A 21,339-nucleotide genomic window follows, 5' to 3' on the forward strand; every position below is an offset into this window, starting at 1 on the left:
ATGATTTCATCCTGCAGGGCCCTTGAGGACTGACTGCTGAGGGAGCAGATGTTGCTGCTGTATAGGAAGCGTCATCTGGGTTCACTGAATGGGGCTGTCAGCCAGGGCTGTCAGCCAGCTCTGTCTGGTTTGGAGAGACTGGGCTGGCAGCAGGTGCTGCCTCTGGCCAGTAGGTGGAAGCACTCCAAACCCAGGGCAGAGTCACTTACCATATAAACTGATCCAGCAACTGTGTACACACAGGGACTTCAGACTCAGTAAAGTCCTCAGTAAAGAGCAGTATCCTATAGGCCTACAGTACACAGACAGATACAAATATAAAAGAGTTCAGTCAATTTCATGAGGTGACAATTCACCCCCCCCATTTAATTTATTTTTTATTTTTTTAATCTCAGGTCAGGATAGTGCGTGAATAAGTCAACAGTTTGAGGTAGACGTAAACAGAAGGACCCCCATCTGAGACCGACTGGTCCGGTTGGAAAACAAATATTTTACTTATGGCGCCTGCTCAGGCTGATAGCGCCTTATCTCTCAACTGACTGTTCTCTACAGGCATGAGTCATGACAGACAAGGCCAAATACAAAGATTCAAGAGGAGTTCCACATACTGCTGACCTTTGCTTTGTTACATTAAGAGGCGTATTGAGGCATATTGACACAAGAGGCATTGGGTTTCCTGCTTGTGTTCTTTAAAAACACTACAAGACATTTGATGTTTGATACTACACTGTTGTGAGGTATTGACATATACTGTCCACTGCATTGACTTACAATAGAGCATTAAATATACCATAAACATCAGATAAACAAAAGGTATTGTAATGTCAGTCATCAATATTTGAGAATGTCTTCAAGGCACAATAATACTAATATTTTTATTGATTTACTACTAGTCATTGGACATGTATATCAACCACTGTATGTAATGTACTGTTAATAAGACAAAGGTTTCAGGGAGAGGTGCTAAACTATATTAGTGTCTCTGGCGGATATGCTGAAATAACAGTCGGGTCAAAATGGGCCAAACTGTGGCAAATTTGGCAAACATCCTTTGAAATACAGGTTTAGCAAACACCATCTAACCTACAAGTGCAGCAACCAACCACAGATAGCTTCTAATACTTCCCCCACACAAGAGGCACTTAATGTTTAGTTGAACAATAGTTGAACAATACATAACATTTTCACAGTGGACTCAAGAGAGTCATCTGTCATGTGAGCAGGCTAAACCACATATACAGGATGAGTCTGTTAGTCCAGGGTTTTGTCTCACCCAAAGACCACACCTGCACTCAAGTGGCCTTATGTTACAGACAGTAAAGCTGCCTAACGTGGACTGTACTAACACTCATAAGCACTCGCACAGTCACCTGCTCACACTTAATTCTTCTTCGTTATTTGCTATCCAGAGTTTCTTGATAACTTATGCAAATGACAGTTTATCATCACTCTGCATTCACAATGGATCCACCTCCAGTGCAATAGTGAGGCTTGCAGTCCTCACTATTGTGTTTAGTTTGTGTTTAGTTTAACTGAAGAATGCTAAACACCTTCTGGGCAGGTGGGGAATTCTAGAGCATTAGCACTAAATGAATAAAGCTGCAGTAATGGAGAATTAAAAAGCAATACTTGGTTTTCAATTAAACCAGCCAGGGACGGATTCACTTAGCAGTTTGTGGAGCAGCAAGAAGGCAGACTAAATTAAGAGTGGCATGTCTGTAAGTGGTGGTGGAATCCTCCAGGAGCAGAATTGATACTGTCATCTTTCCATTGTGTTGCATATTGTTCCTTAGGTCTAATGATTTATACTCTTGCCCATGTCATTATTGCTCGTCATCCTCCATGGCTTTCTCCAGCCAGTCGGTCTCCTGCTCCGACTCGGATTCGCTCACTTCACTGGTGTCAGCAGCGAGGAGGCGGGAGTAGTTGATCCTGCGTTGGCGTGGGGCTTTCCACTGGAGCAGGGGTAGAAACAGGCACCACAGGAGCAGAATCACCGCCACACCTCTGAAAAGCACAGATACCCCAAACCTGTGGACAACAAACCCCCCGGCCATGCTGCCCAGCCCTGCCCCCAGGTCCAGAGAGAGGGCCTGGTAGACCCTTCTCACGCTCCTCTCTGTGCCTGGCGTGGCCACGTCCTCGCACTGCACCTGCACTGCCCACCAGAGGGCGCCACTGCTGAAACAGCTCAGCACCTGGACAGGTATTGCAGCCCAGGGGCCCCACAGGAAGGAGTAGTAAAGGCACTGCAGGGCCAGGCAGACCGTCCCCACCAGCAGCACCCTGCCTGGGCTCAGGAGCTTCGACACCCGGCCACTCAGCAGAGGGAAGGCGGCCCGGGAGAGCAACGCTACGGCTAAAGAGAGGCCCATGTGCAGCTCGCTGCTCCCATGGTCCTGCATCTGCCACAGCAGGAAGTCATCCACTGCAGACCCCGCCAGCCCCATTAGGAAGGCAGTGGCAGCACACAGCAGGGCACGGATGTCCCCTCGCACCAGCTGTAAAGCTTTGAAGAGCCCAGTGGAGCGACTACGCTTCTTGTTTAGGTAGAGGGGCAGGAAGGCCACCACAGGCACGGCCAGGGTTGTCACAGCTGCATAGGAGTAGAAGTGGACAGCGCTCCTGGGTGTGTGTGAGCCAATGAGGCAGTCCAGGTGGCTCACCAGCAGTCCTGCACCACTCACCCCACACACTGCCCCAAGCAGCCCCCACACTCCTGTGCTACCATAGCGATCAGAGGCATCCACAAAATCCAAATACTCATACAGCCCATCGTCCACGGTCCATTCCAGAGGGGCGGCCATCAGCTCCCATATCGACACCATGATGAGGAGCATGAAAAAGAGCTGGTGCTGGACATCCATAACTTTGAGGTTGCCCAGGAACTCTAAGCGGGCCTCATCCATCTCCCTCTGCTGCTGCTTCTCCTTTTCTGCTGACCTGCTAACCCTCCACACTGTGGGGGAAGTGTTGGAGGCGCCGTGGTGGGACTCTAAGCTATTTCTCTCCCCTCCTATACTGTGGTTGGCCACAGATACATTCACTTGTGTCCATTGAGTAGTCACATTGTTGGAATGTTGCAGCTGGAGTGTGTAGGTTGTGGCTTTGCTCATTGAAACAGCGGAAGACACAGTGTCACTGGTTGTCTCTGTAGGTGAAGATTCATGTGCTGCTGACTGGGACACAATGGTAGTGTGGGTGGTAGGCATTACACTGCCAACAACACGCACATAGTCAATCAGCTCTTCAGTGGGGCTCACACTGAGGTGAGAGATGTTGCAGTGACTGGTCAGCGTCTCGACGCCTGTGGATGGGATGAGCAGGAGGATGAGGGCTGCCCCTGCTGAACAGACCAGAGACCCTGTAATCACTGCCCTCCTCTTGTCGTAGTGTTTGGACAGAAAGCTAGCCAGAGGGCTCCAGACCAGGGAGATGAGATGTTTGGTGCTCATGAGAAGGCCCGTCATGGAGGGAGTGAGGCCCAGGTATCTGAGGTACAGGGTGAGGAAGGGGAGGATGCAGGCTCTGGCACAAGAATACAGGAAGTGGAAGGTGCTGGAGAGGACTAGAGCACCCTTAACGTCGATCTGCTTGTTCCTCTTCATGGCTGCCAGCCAAGTGAACTCGCTGTGTCACAGACTATCTTCATACAGAGCACAAACTGTGAATAAACACAAATAATATGTATAGAAAACCATAAACATTTTTCAAACAGTAGCTAACATGTACATTTACTATTTAATAATGCAATATAGCTTAAAATCAAGTATAGGTACATAGCAATCATATTTAACATTGAGAACGTAATCATATTTTTATTTAACTTTATTTAACGAATGCAGAAGAATTACTAAAAATCACTGAAAATAAAGATATAATGGGCCATATGTCCCTAATCAAACCTTCAATAAAAAAACTGTAAGCTAATTCAATAGAGCCAAAAACAACCACTAACATCAGTTTTTATACAATGGCTTACCGTCAAAACGATGAATCAATTTTTCAGCGCAGCTGGTGTGTTTGAGGCTAGTCAATGCACCTGTTTCAACCGAAGCATGTCCACTTCGTCCATGTCCACGTCATCTTTTACGGTAAACTGTTTAACACAACATATGCTTTTTGAAAGTACTTTAATTAGCGTATGGTTATTCTTTGTGCTCGGTGATTTTGTCTCTGACTTTTTACGTCTCTTATATCGTTCTTGGCAGTTGTCACGAGCGCATACCACCTGATATCACCTCTCTGTAGTTGAAAAAGCAGTTGTACACCTTGCACACATTAAGCTGTTTGTCTACAGCGCCCCCAGGGCGCGAGGATGACAACTACGCGAGACAGGTAAAATAAAATAAAAACAGTTCAGGTAGTGAGTTGGTCCAGCCCTACATGATTAAATTAACTCAGTTTATTCATACAAAATATCCACACAGTCACACTATGATATTCATTCTAAACATTTAAATCGGGTAAGATATAAGAAGTCATTTCCTCTGTGTTAACCAACACAGTGCCTTCCTTTAATAGCATAGTGTAAACAGAACATTTATTGCAAACAAGCACTGTAGAAAGCGATCCAAATGAAATACATTCAAGACATCAACAATTCACTGGACTGTCCATCAGGAATTTGCATGGAAATATACAACTGATAAATATGTCTTTATACAGTCAGTATGCTGTGTTACAGAAGATTACAAAAGTTTGTTGTGTTTCATGAATATCTCTGCACTTTTGTAGACAGGAGTGACAGCTCTAAAAAATGTACTGTGCCTGTTGAACCCCACCCACACTACTAGGCATTGGCATCGATTAAGCTGAACCACAGTGCACCTGTCTATGGCCCATGACGTGACTGGGCAAATGTGGTGAGGGAATGAGAGCAATTCTCAAATTGAACAGTAAATCAAATCAAATTGTATTTGTCACATACACATGGTTAGCAGATGTTAATGCGAGTGTAGTGAAATGCTTGTGCTTCTAGTTCCGACAATGCAGTAATAACCAACGAGTAATCTAACCTAACAATTTCACAACAGCTACCTTGTACACACAAGTGTAAAGGGATGAAGAATATGTACATAAAGATATATAAATGAGTGATGGTACAGAACGGCATAGGCAAGATGCAGTAGATGGTATCGAGTACAGTATATACATATGAGATGAGTCATTATATTAAACATTATATTAAGTGGCATTGTTTAAAGTGGCTAGTGATACATTTTTTACATGTATGGCAGCAGCCACTCAATGTTAGTGGTGGCTGTTTAACAGTCTGATGGCCTTGAGATAGAAGCTGTTTTTCAGTCTCTCAGTCCCTGCTTTGATGCACCTGTACTGACCTCGCCTTCTGGATGATAGCGGGGTGAACAGGCTCGGGTGGTTGTTGTCCTTGATGATCTTTATGGCCTTCCTGTGACATCGGGTGCATAGTTTCCTAGGAACGCGAAGCGAGGCGGCCATCTCTGTCGGTGCCGGAAGGGAGTCCGTCATGCTCCGTCATGTTGTCTACTAGGCACATGTTGCATCACTCAGAAACAAATAACCAGGGTGTTTACAGACACAAGATCATCCACATGTATTGATCACATTTTTACTAATACTGTAGAACCCATTGGATGTAGTGATCACAATATAGTGGCTATATCCAGGAAAGCCAAAGTTCCAAAAGCTGGGCCTAAAATAGTGTACAAGAGATGATATAAAAGTCACAGCAAAATATTGTGTGGATGATGTAAAAAGAAAATGTTTTGGTCTAACGTGATTAATGACGCTGCACTTAATGAATTTATGAAATTGCTTCTTCCAATTATTGATTAACATGTACCTGTTAAGAAACTGACTGTAAGAACTGTCAAGGCTCCATGGATTCATGAGGAATTGAAAAACAGTATGGTTGAAAGAGATGAGGCAAAAAGAGTGGCTAATAAGTCTGGCTGCACATCTGACTGGCTGACTTAATGCAAACTGAGAAATTATGTGACTAAATGCAACAAAAAGGAGAAGAAACTGTATTATGAAGCCAAGATAAATTATATAAAACACTGGAGTACTTTAAATGAAATTATGGGCAGAAAGACAAATTCAACTCAGCACAATACCATTCGATGTTGGCAATTATTTTAATGATTACTTCATTGGCAAAGTGGGCAAACTTAGGCAGGAAATGTCAACAATGAACAGTAAGCTATCATATTCATGCATAAAAAATAATGAAAGAAAAGCATTGGAAGTTTGAATTTTGTAAAGTTAGTGTGTGAGAGGTGACAACTTAGATTGAAAGCTACTGAGGCTGGTAGCAGACTCTATAGCGTCTCCAATCATTCATATCTTTAATCTGAGCCTAGAGGAAAGTCTTTGTCCTCAAGCTTGGAGGGAAGCCAAGATAATTCAGCTACCAAAGAGTGGTAAAGCGGCCTTTACTGGTTCTAACAGCAGACTTATAAACTTGCTGCCAGCTCTTAGCAAACTGTTGGGGAAAATATGTGTTTGACCAAATACAATGCTATTTCTCTGTAAACAAATTAACAATAGACTTTCAGCATGCTTATAGAGAAGGGCACTCAACATGTACTGCACTGACACAAATTACAGATGATTGGTTGAAAGAAATTGATAATAAGAAGATTGTGGGAGCTGTACTGTTAGATTTCAGTGCATCCTTTGATATAATTGACCACAACCTGTTGTTGAAAAAATATGTGTTATGGCTTTTCAACCTCTGCCATATTGTGGATTCAGAGCGATCTATCTAATGGAACTAAAAGGGGTTTCTTTAATGGAAGCTTCTCTAATGTCAAATATGTAAAGTGTGTTGTACCGCAGGGCAGCTCTCTAGGCCCTCCGCTCTTTACTATTTTTACCATTAACCTGCCACTGGCATTAAACAAAGTTGATTCAACCATATACACATCAGCAACCACAGCTAATGAAGTCACTGAAACCCTAAACAAAGAGTTGCAGTCTTGAGTGGCCAGTAATAAACTGGTTCTGAACATCTCTAAAACTAAGAGCATTGTATTTGGTACATATCATTCCCTAAGTTCTAAACCTCAGCTGAATCTGGTAATGAATGGTGTGGCTTTTGAACACGTTGAGGAGACTAAATTACTTGGAGTTACTTTGGTTGTAAACTGTCATGGTCAAAACATATGCCAGAACAGAGCGACACGTCTTCCTCTTCATTGTAGTCAGAGTGTAATGACCGATGCTGGAGATGAGAAGCAGGTACGGGGAGTCAAACATTTAAACAGGAACAGACAGGTAACAGAACAGGAACAGGTAAACAAAGACAAACTAAAATTAATGCAGAAGCAGGGAACAGAGCGGGGAACCAGATAGATATAGGGAAGGTAATGACAGAGGTGATTGAGTCCAGATGAGTCCAATAACCGTTGATGCGTGTGACGGGGGGGGGGAGGCAGGTGTGTGTAATGATGATGGCAGGAGTGCTCAATGCTGGGAAGCCTGGCGCCCTCGAGCACCAGGGAGGAAGAGCGGGAGCAGGCGTGAGACTCACAGGACTGATATAAAAGAGACCGACTGCATCACTTCTTCTGTTTATAAGAAACATTAACGTGTTGAAAATCCCAAATTGTATGCATAGTCAACTTACACACACACGTACCCCACCAGACATGCCACCAGGGGTCTTTTCACAGTCCCCAAATCCAAAACAAACTTAAGAAAGCGTGAAGTATTATATAGAGCCCTTATCTTATATTGCTCAAATGAACAGCAAACCTGGTTTAAGAAAACAGATAAATCAACCCCTCATGGCACAACACCTCTCCCCTATTTGGCCTAGATAGTTTGCGTGTATGTATTGATATGTAGGCTACGTGTGCGTTAAAAAATAAATAATGTAACGGTTTTCTAGTGGTGATGAAGGAGAGTCGGACCAAACTGCAGCGTGTCGATTGAGATTCATGTTTAATCAAATAAAGAAACACGAACACTACACAAAACAATAAACGTAATCGAAAACCGAAACAGCCTATCTAGTGCAAACTAACCGAGAGTACACATAGGACACTAAGGACAATCACCCACGACAAACTCAAAGAATATGGCTGCCTAAATATGGTTCCCAATCAGAGACAACGATAAGCACCTGCCTCTGATTGAGAACCATTCCAGACAGCCATAGACTTTGCTAGATAACCCACTAAGCTACAATCCCAATACCACCACCAAAACCCCAAGACAAACACACCACAATTACAAAAACCCCATGCCACACCCTGGCCTGACCAAATACATAAAGATAAACACAAAATACTTTGACCAGGGCGTGATAAATAATTTGATGTGGTTCTGTGCTTGAGCTCTTCTTGTCTATTAATGTTCTGTATTATGTCATGTTTCATGTTTTGGATGGAACCCAGGAAAAGCAGCTGCTGCTTTTGCAACAGCTAATGGGGATCATAATAAAATAAAAATACATACATCTCTTGTATGTTTTTTTTCTTATACATCTTTTTCATAAAACATATGTTAGGATTTTAAAACTAGATTTCATTGGGAAGGCAGATAAAACACTTTTTTATCAAAATAAATCCCTTTTGCATGTGAAAACACAGAATCTTACTCATTACTCCATGTGCATAACCAATGTCACTTTTGTTTTTAGCTTACTTCGCCATTGGCCAGAGCGGGGCACCTGGCTCACGCCTGGGATGGTGCCCGGGCCAAATAATCAAATTCCTTCAGTGGTTGATGCCAGTGAAGGTATTGATTGGCAGAGGCAGGATCTTGCACATGTATTTGCTCAGCCCCGACTCCCTCTCCTCTCCCACACTGAACTTGGACTTGGAACTTGTCTGGAGGCAATACCCTGGATCCAAACATGGAGAGATCTCAATGCTGTAAAATAGTGTTAGCAGTGTTAGTTACTTAGTTATTTCAGTTTGGAAATAACTCAGTAAAATTCTTTGTAAAAGACAACCAAATAACTACTGTATAGTATTCATCAATAGAGATGGTAGAGCATTGTGGCATTCTATTGCTGATGAGTGTGCTCTCTGACCTTTGCACATGTGTGTATTTCCTGCGACAGTCTTTGTCCAGACAGACAGTGAAGGTCTTGTCCTCCAGGATTCTGATTTTAATGTTTTGGGTTCTGATCTCCTGTCAACACAGCATGGTCAAATTAAATATCCTGATAGGTTAGGAGCAAAAATCATTGTGGGATATGACTCCAAACTGCAGTACTGTATGTCTACCCTCTTTGCATTTATGGGCTCAAATCAAAACTCTACCATTATATATAATTGCCTTAATCAATAATCTACTTTGAAGGTGAGACATGAGGATATGATCAAGAAACCACATCTGGCAGTGTGTTGCCTAACTGACAGTTTTAGTACTTTTTAATATGGTGTTACTGGGGTCTCAATGATTTATTATCACACATTCAGAAATATCCTTACCGTGCAGCATCTTGGATTTGTACTGTCAAAATTGACAGTGAGGAAATCAAGACCTAGGGAAAGTAGGGATGACAAATTGTTGATTTGAGGTAATGAAACCAAGTTGCCATTGAGAACAGCTATGTAGTTACTACATGTATATGTTTTAATGCAAACCTTCTGTTTCATTGGGTGATATTGCACTGATGCCCACTCCACATGTCATGACTGACATTCCCTGAACAACCTCTTGTTTGCTCAAGGAGACCTGCAGAAAGCATTTCAGACACACACACATTTGGTACTGTAGTTAAGACATTATGCCATATGGATTAAAAGGATATCTAGATATTTCCTTAGTTGTTACTTTTCATTTAAAAGTGTACTACTTGTTCCTAAATTATTACAATGATACTGTACTACACTAACCAAGCATGAACACATCCACTAACCACTAATCAAATACTCTATAACACAAATAGGGAAGAAAGCCTTCAGAAAGTACCTTAGTGTAATTCATAGAAACCACCACTCCACAGGTTCCAAGTGTCTTCCTTGTTCGTCGCCTACTAGATCTCTCTGCATAGAGACATTATGCAATCACCAACAGAGGCAGTAACAGGACGATCTAGTTTCTGTCCCTGTCCTGACAACACGGTTCATGCTGCATTCACAGTTGTGACAACAGTACCTTGTCTCAGATTTTCTCTGAGTGTTTTAGACTCCGGGAACTCAGCATCCAGGTGGGACACAAACACATCGTCCACAGGGCTGCCAGTCTGGCCAGAGACAGAGATCTAAAAACACAACAGTGCAACAAGAACAAGCTCAAATTAGGGACAAATTGTGTTTTTTTTTCTCTTTATGATAACAAGTGGTTAAATTGAGCCGGAGCTACTCGAAGCAGGGCTCCTGCACCTTGGGTCAAAGGGAAAGCCAAGCTCCAGCAATCTACGGGTCCAAAGAAGAAAGAAGGATAAAACGTATGATAAACCAAGGTTAAGATTAAGGCTACGGTACCCTAGGCTGAGAGCAACCATAAATCTAGCTTCATGTCCACATCCTTGTTAAACCCTAACCCTCAACCACAACCCTAACCCTAGATTCATGTCTACATCCCAGTTTAACCCTTAACCTCAACCACAACCCTATTCCTAGCCCCATGCCCACATCCCAGTTCAACCCTAAACATAGCCTCAACTCTAACCAAAATGCTAGCTTCCTGTCCACATCCCGGTTCAACCCTAAACCTAGACTCAACGACAACCCTAAGCCTAGCTTTACATCCACAATCTGGTTCAACCCTAACCCTGGCCCTAATCACAAACTTATCCCTAGCTCCTGCCCTAACCCTAACTCCAACTCCAAATCTAGTCCCCCCCTGTCCAAATAGGGCTTTCCAACCTCCAAATTCCCAATTTAACCCCGGATGATAACTGTAATCATTATGTTAAACTGGGCTATGAACTATGTATGAACTATTCATGGGCTGCCATATGTTGGTGTTACATCCTGCTGATAACACACATGCATGCACACATGTGACTATGACATGTGGATGTATCTAAGGGAGCTGACCTTGACAGAGTAGAGTGTGAAGTGGACAGGCTGTAGGCCACAGCGAAGGTAGTAGGAGAGGACATCCACAAGGAAGTGGTTAGGTTCTGATGACCTGCTGTGACTGGACTGCTGCAATGGCACATAGTAGACACAGTATTAGGTCTCACTGTGACATGACTGGATGTCTATTTCTATCTTTAAAAACCCTTTCCATTTAGGTAGCCTTGAACCCTGATGGATCTTTCTGATCAGAATTAGATTACTTAAAAAATTAAAAAATATTTCACCTTTATTTAACCAGGTAGGCTAGTTGAGAACAAGTTCTCATTTGCAACTGCGACCTTTATAAAACAATGCATGTATTAGGACTCATTACCGTTCCTGCCAGCTTTGGAATCATGGCTCCCAAACTGATGATGTTGCTTTCGTACCAGGGATCGACCCTTCCTAAGAACGAGGCTAGAGACAACCTGTCTCCAACTTGTGATTTGCTTTCCTGAAAAAGAGAAAAGACTGGTTCCATAACCTAGCAAATCATACCGGTTACTGTACATGTGCAGCATGAGATGGATGTTATTTTACATTATTGGTATTATTTTACATTATTGGTTGCATCACTGCCTGGTACGGCAATTACTCGGCCTCCGACCGCAAGGCACTACAGAGGGTAGTGCGTATGGCCCAGTACATCACTGGGGCTAACCTGCCTGCAATCCAGGACCTCTACACCAGGCAGTGTCAGAGGAAGGCCCTAAAAATTGTCAAAGACCCCAGCCACCCCAGTCATAGACTGTTCTCTCTACTACCTCATGGCAAGCTGTACCGGAGTGCCAAGTCTGGGACAAAAATGCTTCACAACAGTTTTTACCCCAAAGCCATAGACTCCTGAACAGGTAATCAAATGGCTACCCAGACTATTTGCACTGTGTGCCCCCACCAACATTGGCTAACCGGGCTATCTGCATTGTGTCTCGCCACCACCACCCGCCAACCCCTCTTTTACGCTACTGCTACTCTCTGTTCATCATATATGCATAGTCACTTTAACCATATCTACATGTACATACTACCTCAATCAGCCTGACTAACCAGTGTCTGTAGGTAACCTCGCTACTTTTATAACCTTGCTACTTTTATAACCTCGCTACTTTTATAGCCTCGCTACTTTTATAGCCTCGCTACTTTTATAACCTCGCTACTTTTATAACCTCGCTACGTTTATAGCCTCGCTACTTTTATAACCTCGCTACTTTTATAACCTCGCTACTTTTATAACCTCGCTACGTTTATAGCCTCGCTACTTTTATAGCCTCGCTACTTTTATAGCCTCGCTACTGTATATAGCCTGTCTTTTTACTGTTTTATTTCTTTACTTACCTATTGTTCACCTAATACCTTTTTTGCAATATTGGTTAGAGCCTGTAAGTAAGCATTTCACTGTAATACCTGTTGTATTCGGCGCACGTGACAAATAAACTTTGATTTGATCATTGGATTTTGAACTGGATTATTGCTCACAGGTGAATTGACAATAGGCTCATCAGTGACAGGGATGTAGTATATCTGTAGGTTCACTCTTTTGGTCAAGATGAGATGTTTTGCCTCCCGTTTTCTGCACACAAAAGTAATGCACATTGTAAAATAGTTCACACACATTTCTAAATGACATAATTACAGTGTAATTACAGTGTACAGTAGTCCTCTGTATCTCAGTTGGTAGAGCATGGTGTTTGCAACGCCAGGATAGTGGGTTCAACTTCCAGCACTACCCATACATAAAAATGTATGCACGCATGACTAAGTCACTTTGGATAAAAACTGAATTTCACATGTATGAGGATGGAACTACGTATTAAGGGACATTAAGGGTAAGTAGAAGTACATCCTACCGGATGGAGTGATACACCTTGGCCAGTCTCCCCAGCACCCTGTCGTCTCCCATCATCACTATGCGTGCGGTATGGTTCCCCTCCTCTTTAGGGAGAGGGGTGCTACTGGTGGGCCCCTTGATGTTTTCCTGTACCAGAGCCATTTTGTCTTCTGGCTTCATTCTCCCTCTGAAACACGGTGACCGTGACCGAGTGAATGGATTCCTCTGTTCCCGCTCCCCCATGTCAGACAGGTCCTTCTCTATTCCACTATCAACAGACAGGTGGGAAACCCTCTTAGAAACATCCTCCTCTTCCTCCTCCTGGTACATAGAGTTCCGCTCAGAGGTGGAAACGTTTAGGGTGAAGTTTACCAGCTCATTCCCTATAGAAAAATATGAAAGATTCAAGATTGCCACACTATTAGTCTGATTTGACAGAATTTTCAAGTCTTTATAATGGCCTAGAAACTAAGGTTCTCTCTTATGTTGACTCACACAGCTCCTCTTCGTTTGTCCACAGGTGGAACTGAATCTCTGGCGAGGGCAATGGAGTGTTAGAAAGAGAGCCACCGGCAATTGGGTCTGAACAGAGAGAGAGTGAACATAACACAATAAACAGTGAATATCTTGTTTGTCACAGTCAGCAAATCTCTTTCATTATTCTCCTTTAGCCTTTGGTGGTATACCATATACACCGTATGCCGGGGTATTTAGAAATGGCCACGGGATGGTTTTTCAATACCGTCAATACTGTTGAAATTATTTCTTTGAAGTTTTTCAATACATTTTAGTATTTGTAGCTACTCTTTAAGTAAATACCTGCAGTAAACTTCTGCAATACCTTAGGAGATAAAGCAGATTGCGTTCTTCATTTCACTTGTCACACTATTTTACATTATGAAGCTTAAAGTAGTTCCCCAGAACAGTTAAGCCAGTCACGTGGTTGTTTGTAAATAGCACAACGGGTGAAAGAGGGAGCAGGTGAGTCCATCTGTGTATTGACACGGGTATTATATTTCACTTTGAAAGGCAACAGTGTTTTACTTCAAAAGAGTGAGCAGGGGTGTGCAACTATAGTTTTCCTTCACAGAAAATACATTAGTGTAAGAAAATAGGTGCATTTTTATCAAATGACAAAGGAAGTGCAACACCATTTGGCTGGCAGCCACACAACCAAATGAACTTAATATGAAAAATCAAGGTCTTTTAAAACATATTTCTAATGTTTATCATAGAAAGAATGTAGCCAGCTACATTTCCTAATGTTTTGTTTAAAGTTAATCTAGCATTTTACAGGAGAAAAGTAGGCTAAAAATGAAAATGACCAGAGAAAGGTAGCTACACATTAGGCTGTCTGCTGATAGAATGCCCTTTTGTGAATTCTCATCCAAGTGGAGAAGTGCAACTGAAGCACAAAATTAGTCTGATGCCGGGCAGAAATGACATGAAGAAACATTTTAGATCTGCGTTTATAAAACGCATCAATGTATTTCTTATGCGTTTTGTCTTTTCTTTGTGAAAAACGCAGAATTCTTTGTTAACACGACCCCTAAGTTTAACTTGCTAGTTATCTAAGTAAGTGGCTGAAATAAATAGATAACAGGGCATCATATGGTGTTAGCTTTCTGCCGTGTTTGACAGACCTGTACAGCTGCCAGTGCTATCTTGATTTCCTTGTGTTTCTTTCTCCTCTACGTTCTTGGCTGTCTACTACTCCGTCCCTCTTCTCCAAGCAGAGCAGGCAGGCCCATTGCCCTAGCGACTCCAGACTCCACACAGACACAGTGTGTACACATGCTCCAGAGCCAGAACTGTTCTTCCTTCCAAACCTTTGTTCCTTTGCACAATGTCTCTCATTCACTTGTAAAATGTCCAAACTCACGAAAATGACATTTGGTAGCTCCTACCTATATACAGTACTAGTCAAAAGTTTGGACACACCTACTCATTCAACGTTTTTTCTTGATTTGTTACTATTATCTACATTGTAGAATAAAAGTGAAGACATCAAAACTATGACATAACACATATGGAATCATGTAGTAACCGAAGAAGTGTTAAACAAATCGGTATATATTTTATATTTGAGATTCTTCGAAGCAGCCACCATATGCTAAGCACTTGTTGGCTGCTTTTCCTTCACTATGCGGTTTCAACTCATCCCAAACCATCTCAATTGGGTTGAGGTTGGGTGATTGTGGAGGCCAGGTCATCTGATGCAGCACTCCATCACTCTCCTTCTTGGTCAAATAGGCCTTACACAGCTTGGAGGTGAGTTGGGTCATCGACCTGTAGAAAAACAAATGATAGTCCCACTAAGTGCAAACCAGATGGGATTGCGTATTGCTGCAGAATGCTGTGGTAGCCATGCTGGTTAAGTGTGCCTTGAATTCTAAATAAATCATTGACAGTGTCACCAGCAAAGCAGCCCCACACCATCACACCTCCTCCTCCGTGCTTCACAGTGTTAACCACACATGCAGAGATCATCCGTTCACCTACTCTGCGTCTCACTAAGACACGGTGGTTGGAACCAAAACTCTCAAATTTAGAATAATCAGACCAAAGGACAGATTTCCACCGGTCTAATGTCCATTGCTTGTGTTTCTTGGCCCAAGCAAGTCTCTTCTTATTATTGGTGTCCTCTAGTAGTGGTTCTTTGCAGGCATTTGACCATGAAGGCCTGATCCCCGCAGTCTCCTCTGAACAGTTGATGTTGAGATGTGTCTGTTACTTGAACTCTGTGAATAATTTTTTGGGGCTTATCCTCCGCAGCAGAGGTAACTCTGGGTCTTCCTTTCCTGTGGCGGTCCTCATGAGAGCCAGTTTCATCATAGTGCTTGATGGGTTTTGCAATTGCACTTGAAGAAACTTTCAGTTCTTGACATTTTCTGGATTGACTGACCTTCATGTCTTAAAGTAATGATGGACTGTCGTTTCTCTTTGCTTATTTGCGTTGTTCTTGCCATATTTGGTATTTTACCAAATAGGGCTATCTTCTCTATACCAACCCTACCTTGCCATAACACAACTTATTGGCTCAAATGCATTAAGAAGGAAAGAAAGTCCACAAATGAACTTTTAACAAGGCACACCTGTTAATTGAAATGCATTCCAGGTGACGACCTCATGAAGCTGGTTGAGAGAATTCCAAAAGTGTGCAAAGCTGTCATCAAGGCAAAGGGTGGCTACGTTGAAGAATCTCAAATTTAAAATATATTTAGATTTCACTTTTTTAACACATGATTCCATATGTGTTATTTCATAGTTCTGATGTCTTCACTATTATTCTACAATGTAGAAAATAGTCCAAATAAAGCAAAACCCTTGAATAAGTAGGTGTCCAAACTTTTGACTGGTACTGTATGTACAGTATAACTTCATGAGCTGGATTGCCTGTCTTTGCAATTAGTTTATTTTCGTTTGCGCTTGTTAGCATATTTAGCTTAGCAGCCTTCATGGAAATTTGCTATGACTTGTGCTAATTTAGTTAGCATTATGGAAATAGATGCCCAATGGGTTTTCTGGTGCTCCCTTGTGTACTAAACCTGTAATACCGTAAGGACGGTATGCCAATAGGAAAATCTGGATACCGCCCAACCCTATCCTGCTTTACACACACCTTGGTTAGCAGAGGTCAGGATGTCACTGTAGATGTGCTGTAGCCTGGTTAGGTACTGGTCACGGCCTGCCTCGCCGTTCTCTATACTCTGCTCTACAGCTAACACCACCTCCTGGAAGTACTGCTCCACATCTTCTCCTAGATCCTGCGGCACACACACACATGCACGCCCGCACACACGCAGGCACACACGTGATTTCATTATCCATCTGATGCACACAAATACCAAGATATGAAATCAATTAATCCAAACGTCTCATATCATCACAGCCCATTGACCTCCCTCACCTCCAGAGCTTGAGTCAGTATGGGACCATGACAGGCATTCACCAGTCCAGCCTGCACAGTGTGCAGTAACACCCGTCTTGCCAGTATGTCACTTTGGGGGCTGGCCAGCACCAGGTCTGCCCTCACCGCCTGCCACAGGGGCTCTGAGAACACAGCCGGGTCTGCAAACACAAATACCCTACAGGGGACACAGTCAGAGGGGCAGCCAGTAAGCACAGCTATTGTGGATACAGAACGACCTCAGAGTTGCTGACGGGAAAGTCCTCATTCAAAAGCATCAGTTTGTGAAAGGGAAAGTGACACCACAGCTCACACATAGCAAACAAACCCCCACCCTCACCTTATGAGAAATGATCAGGACTAAATTAGTCAGCTGTTGCTAGTGACTACAAACTGACTTCAGTGGGGAGTGTAAAATATCTTCTGATGGCATATGTGTTCGTGGGTGTTTTAAACTCACCTTTCCTGCTGGGGGAAATGTTTGTTCCTTAGGCTCTGCTCAGCAATCACCCTTCTCTGATACAAAGCTCCTGTGGAGGAAGTTATTGTCGGGGAGGGAGCTTTAGCAGAACAAAGGGAGTAAGGTAAATACATGTTTGGAGAACTGTATACTGTATTCATATGATTCAAATGTGCTTGTGCCACAGTACATGCCACTGTGTAAAGTGTAAAGTGCTAGTGATGAGTACCGTACCTGGTGTGATCTGCTCCATCTTTATGCTTCTCATGTATCTCAGTGTGATAGTACAGTAGGGCTCTGGAAGTGTTAGGAGCCGTTTGAAGCACTCATACACTCTCTGAAACAGGTTGCATGGAATGTGGCTAGACTGTTGCCGATACAACGGAATCACAATCAGATACATACATCAGAGCTGATTGGAATGTAAAAACAATCACAAACACAAAACAATCACATAGCTTGAATAGGGCATCCCAAACTAAAACAAACAAGGAACAATATAATTATTCTAGGCAGGATAAAGATAACCAAGAAATCAACACAAGAAATATGATACGTGGAAATAAAACAGTAAACTAGACGTCAGTAATACAGGACCTTCTACTCTCTGATCAAGGTTATTTCAGATGAAGGTAAGGTAAATTAATCTGACCTGAATAATAACATAGTTGAGAGTGTGAAGCAATGGAATAACATGCATCTTATAGTCAAGCCTCTCCACCTGAATCAACAAATGAAGGAAGCTTTCATCATAAAACTGACAATTAAAATGGCCAAATATACTTCTGAAGACAAAGGGCATGCCATGTGTCATTCTGCGAGAACAGAATACTCTAGTAGTGTCAGACCAACCTTCTCTAGCTCTTTGACCAGAACCCTGACCAGTGAGACACTGTTAGATGGATGGGTCTCCACTTTCTTATGAAGAGTCCACCTCAGCATACCTTCAGGAAGTCATACAAGGCTGCTGAATTGACCACATAAAGTCCTCAAGTCTATTACATGTGTAATACTATTAATATTGTATAATAGAACGTTATGCCACATAATGATGAATGGGATAATCGTTGAATTTTTATTGTTGTATGCACTGATAATGTACCTTTGTTGCACGAGGAGGCAGCCTGTCTGAGGATGGCCTGGATACTGTTGTACATACTGGCCTCCACTGCTGACGACATACTGTCAGCTACAATAATAGAGTTATAAACATCAAATGTCATATTTAGACAAGATAGCAGCTCTGTTTAAAAACAGAGTGGTCCTATGTGTGGGGATTCTTACTACTAGATGTCAGTCTACCAACGTAATTAAAAGGGACAAACAGTAAAGAGCAAAGTATATATGAATCATTTAAATACTGTATGTTCAAAGACTGAGTAAGTGAACGTTTACCTACTAGAGGGTTCCATGGGGTTGTTTCCTTATTCATCCCAAGAGAAGGTCAAACATCCCATTTTAGCATCATGGGCTCCCACCTAGACAAAGTAGCAGGGCTTGACACCACATGTACTGTACATAGTGGATTTAGAGTGCTTTCGGAATGTATTCAGACCCCTTGACTTTATCCACATTTGTTATGTTACAGCCTTATTCTGAAATTGATTACATAATTTCCCCCCCCCCCCCTCAATCTACACACAATAGCCCATAATGACAAAGCTTATTTATTAAAAATATAAAACATTATTTACATAAGTATTCAGACCCTTTGCTTTGAGACTCAAAATTGAGCTCAGGTCCTGTTTCCTGTTTCCATTGATCATCCTTGAGATGTTTCTACAACTTGATTGGAATTAACCTGTGGTAAATTCAACATACCTGTCTATATAAGGTCCCACAGTTGACAGTGCATGTCAGAGCAAAAACCAAGCAATGAGGTCGAAGGAATTGTCCGTAGAGCTCAGAGACAGGATTGTGTCGAGGCACAGATCTGGGGAAGGGTACCAAAACATTTCTGCAGCATTGACGGTCCCTAAGAACACAGTGGCCTCCATCATTCTTAAATGGAAGAAGTTTGGAACCACCAAGACTCTTCCTAGAGCTGACCACCTGGCCGAATTGAGCAATAAGGGGGAGAAGGGCCTTGGTCAGGGAGGTGACCAAGAACCCAATGGTCATTCTGAAAGAGCTACAGAGTTCCTCTGTTGAGATGGGAGAACCTTCCAGAAAGACAATCATCTCTGCAGCACTCCACCAATCAGGACTTTTTGGTAGAGTCGCCAGACGGAAGCCACTCCTCAATAAAAGGCACATGACAGCCCACTTGGAGTTCACCAAAAGGTACCTAAAGACTATCAGACCATGGGAAACAAGATTCTCTGGTCTGGTGAAACCAAGATTGAACTCTTTGGCCTGAATGTGAAGCGTCACCTAGCGCCATCCCAACGGTGAAGCATGGTGGTGGCAGCATCATGCTGTGGGGATGTTTTTCAGTGGCAGTGACTGGGATACTAGTCAGGATGGAGGGAAAGATTAACGGAGCAAAGTACAGAGAGATCCTTGACAAAAATCTGCTCCAGAGCGCTCAGGACCTCAGACTGGGGTGAAGGTTCACCTTCCAGCAGGAGAATGACCCTAAGCACACAGCCAAGTCAATGCAGGAGTGGCTTCGGGACAAGTCTCTGAATGTCTTTGAGTGGCCAAGCCAGAGCCCGGACTTGAACTCAATTGAGCATCTCTGTAAAGACCTGAAAATAGCTGTGCAGCAACACTCCCATCCAACCTGACAGAGCTTGAGACTATCTGCAGAGAAGAATGGGAGAAACTCCCCAAATGCAGGGTTGCAAAGCTTGTAGCGTCACACCCAAGTAGACATGATGCTGTCATCGCTGCCAAAGGTGCTTCAACAAACGACTGAGTAAAGAGTCTTATTTTTTGCAAATGTTTTTAAAAACCTATTTTGCTTTGTCATTCTGGGATATGTGTGTAGATTGATGAGGGGAAAATGTATTTAATCAATTTTAGAATAAGGCTGTAATGTACCAAAATGTGGAAAAAGTCAAGGGGTCTGAATATTTTCCAAATGCACTCTAAGACAACCAAGAAACAGAAGGTGGGGGCACATCTCCGCAACTCATAAAAACATGAAGACTTTCTGATCATTCACTTGATAAGAGACACCTAGCCTACCAGACACCAAAGTCGATACATACAGAGAAACTTTGATGAATTTATGTAATTTACAAATATACATGAAAACCCTATTACATTCATACAAACTCAAACGGCCTAATGCTGCTGTTCCATATCAACACATAGCATACAGTACATTAAGCCTCCTCAGATCACACTTTGAGGCCAGAATTAACCTGTTTCCTGTCTACAGAAATGTGTGGGTGTAGAGAGCATGACGACTAGTTATAAACTGAGAAGTACTCTCTGACAAACTGAAAGGCAGAAAGACCAATAATGAAAAGATGTATTAACTACACAGATCAATCAATCAAATCAATCCTAGTCTAATTGTATATACCTTTTTAGTAATTTGTCATTGAAGTGAACTTTAAAAGTGCAAGCCTAGGGTGAAAAACTCCTTAGGGAACCCAGTTGACTGGCTCAGCATAAGCCTACATGTAAACTATTGCTGACCTAGGCTATTTACAAAAAAATGGTCATAAGCAACAGTGAAATTGATATCAATGTGCAGTGATCTATGACTGAGATCATTAAAAATAACATATATGTGTTAGAGTTCTAGATGTAAAAACAGCAAACTCTACATTGCAGCAATCACTATTACAACACTATCGCAAAAGTCTGCTTTACAGGTGGTGCAAATACACTTGACTATTACAGTATAGCCTGTAATATAATGAATTATACAGTAGTCATCCTACAGAGATTCACCTGCCTTGCATGTTGCCACTGTACGCTGACACTGGACGTGGACGAATTGATTGATGAGGAGCTGCAGCTACACGGTAAACCGTTGCTTTCGTAGATGGAAGTTTGGTAAAAAAGACAATTCATGACCCACATTCTATCATGTAGCCTCTCTAGGTACGTGAGTCGCGCGTCAGCCCTCCTGGCTAATCTAGTAGGCTACAGAAACTAAAACAGTATATTTGGCCACACCTTCTTTGTAATATGTAGGCAGGCTGACGTGCGACCCAATGTTCACTTCCTT

At 42.6% G+C, this 21,339-nt stretch overlaps 2 protein-coding genes across 12 annotated transcripts; both read right to left on the reverse strand.

Annotated features, from left to right (window-relative positions):
- Positions 1 to 470: 470 nt before the first annotated feature.
- Positions 471 to 4,277, reverse strand: mfsd6l (major facilitator superfamily domain containing 6-like). The gene is made up of 2 exons (XM_024402658.2): positions 3,983 to 4,277; positions 471 to 3,664 (listed from the first exon to the last, which is right to left on the reverse strand). The coding sequence occupies exon 2, from the start codon at positions 3,606 to 3,608 to the stop codon at positions 1,824 to 1,826; it is 1,785 nt and encodes a 594-aa protein (XP_024258426.1). The 5' UTR covers positions 3,609 to 3,664; positions 3,983 to 4,277; the 3' UTR covers positions 471 to 1,823.
- Positions 4,278 to 5,386: 1,109 nt separating this feature from the next.
- Positions 5,387 to 21,246, reverse strand: LOC112234601 (phosphoinositide 3-kinase regulatory subunit 6-like). Of its 11 annotated transcripts, none has more exons than XR_006084181.1 (21): positions 21,064 to 21,246; positions 18,606 to 18,688; positions 18,313 to 18,399; positions 18,063 to 18,154; positions 17,863 to 17,931; positions 17,445 to 17,577; positions 17,211 to 17,310; positions 16,751 to 16,928; positions 16,463 to 16,607; positions 13,336 to 13,422; positions 12,860 to 13,223; positions 12,489 to 12,582; positions 11,347 to 11,466; positions 10,989 to 11,099; positions 10,102 to 10,207; positions 9,916 to 9,989; positions 9,588 to 9,678; positions 9,432 to 9,484; positions 9,029 to 9,129; positions 8,638 to 8,865; positions 5,387 to 5,508 (listed from the first exon to the last, which is right to left on the reverse strand). XR_006084181.1 is itself a non-coding variant. In XM_024402804.2 (20 exons), exons 2-20 carry the CDS (start codon positions 18,620 to 18,622, stop codon positions 8,709 to 8,711), a joined length of 2,175 nt encoding a protein of 724 aa, XP_024258572.1. In that variant the 5' UTR covers positions 18,623 to 18,688; positions 21,064 to 21,246; the 3' UTR covers positions 8,172 to 8,708. The 11 variants fall into 11 exon arrangements, 9 of the variants coding, with proteins under 9 accessions (XP_024258572.1, XP_042183570.1, XP_024258576.1 ...); XR_006084180.1 differs by having other exon boundaries at positions 5,389 to 5,511; XM_024402804.2 differs by lacking the exon at positions 5,387 to 5,508 and having other exon boundaries at positions 8,172 to 8,865; positions 18,610 to 18,688.
- Between the last annotated feature and the right edge of the window lie 93 nt (positions 21,247 to 21,339).

This window comes from Oncorhynchus tshawytscha, linkage group LG09, assembly GCF_018296145.1.
Source record: "Oncorhynchus tshawytscha isolate Ot180627B linkage group LG09, Otsh_v2.0, whole genome shotgun sequence".
Classification (NCBI taxonomy): Eukaryota; Metazoa; Chordata; class Actinopteri; order Salmoniformes; family Salmonidae; genus Oncorhynchus; species Oncorhynchus tshawytscha.

What these genes read in the sequence shown, in the direction of transcription:
- mfsd6l (XM_024402658.2), bottom strand. Translation starts at nt 3,608, where the DNA reads ATGAAGAGGAACAAGCAGATCGACGTTAAGGGTGCTCTAGTCCTCTCC.
- LOC112234601 (XM_024402802.2), bottom strand. Translation starts at nt 18,642, where the DNA reads ATGAATAAGGAAACAACCCCATGGAACCCTCTAGTAG. An exon ending in CCTGACCTCTGCTAACCAAG is followed by an intron (nt 13,423 to 16,462) that starts GTGTGTGTAAAG and finishes CTCTCTGTTCAG; the next exon opens with ACCCAATTGCCGGTGGCTCT. An exon ending in AAGGTGTATCACTCCATCCG is followed by an intron (nt 12,583 to 12,859) that starts GTAGGATGTACT and finishes TTTTGTGTGCAG; the next exon opens with AAAACGGGAGGCAAAACATC.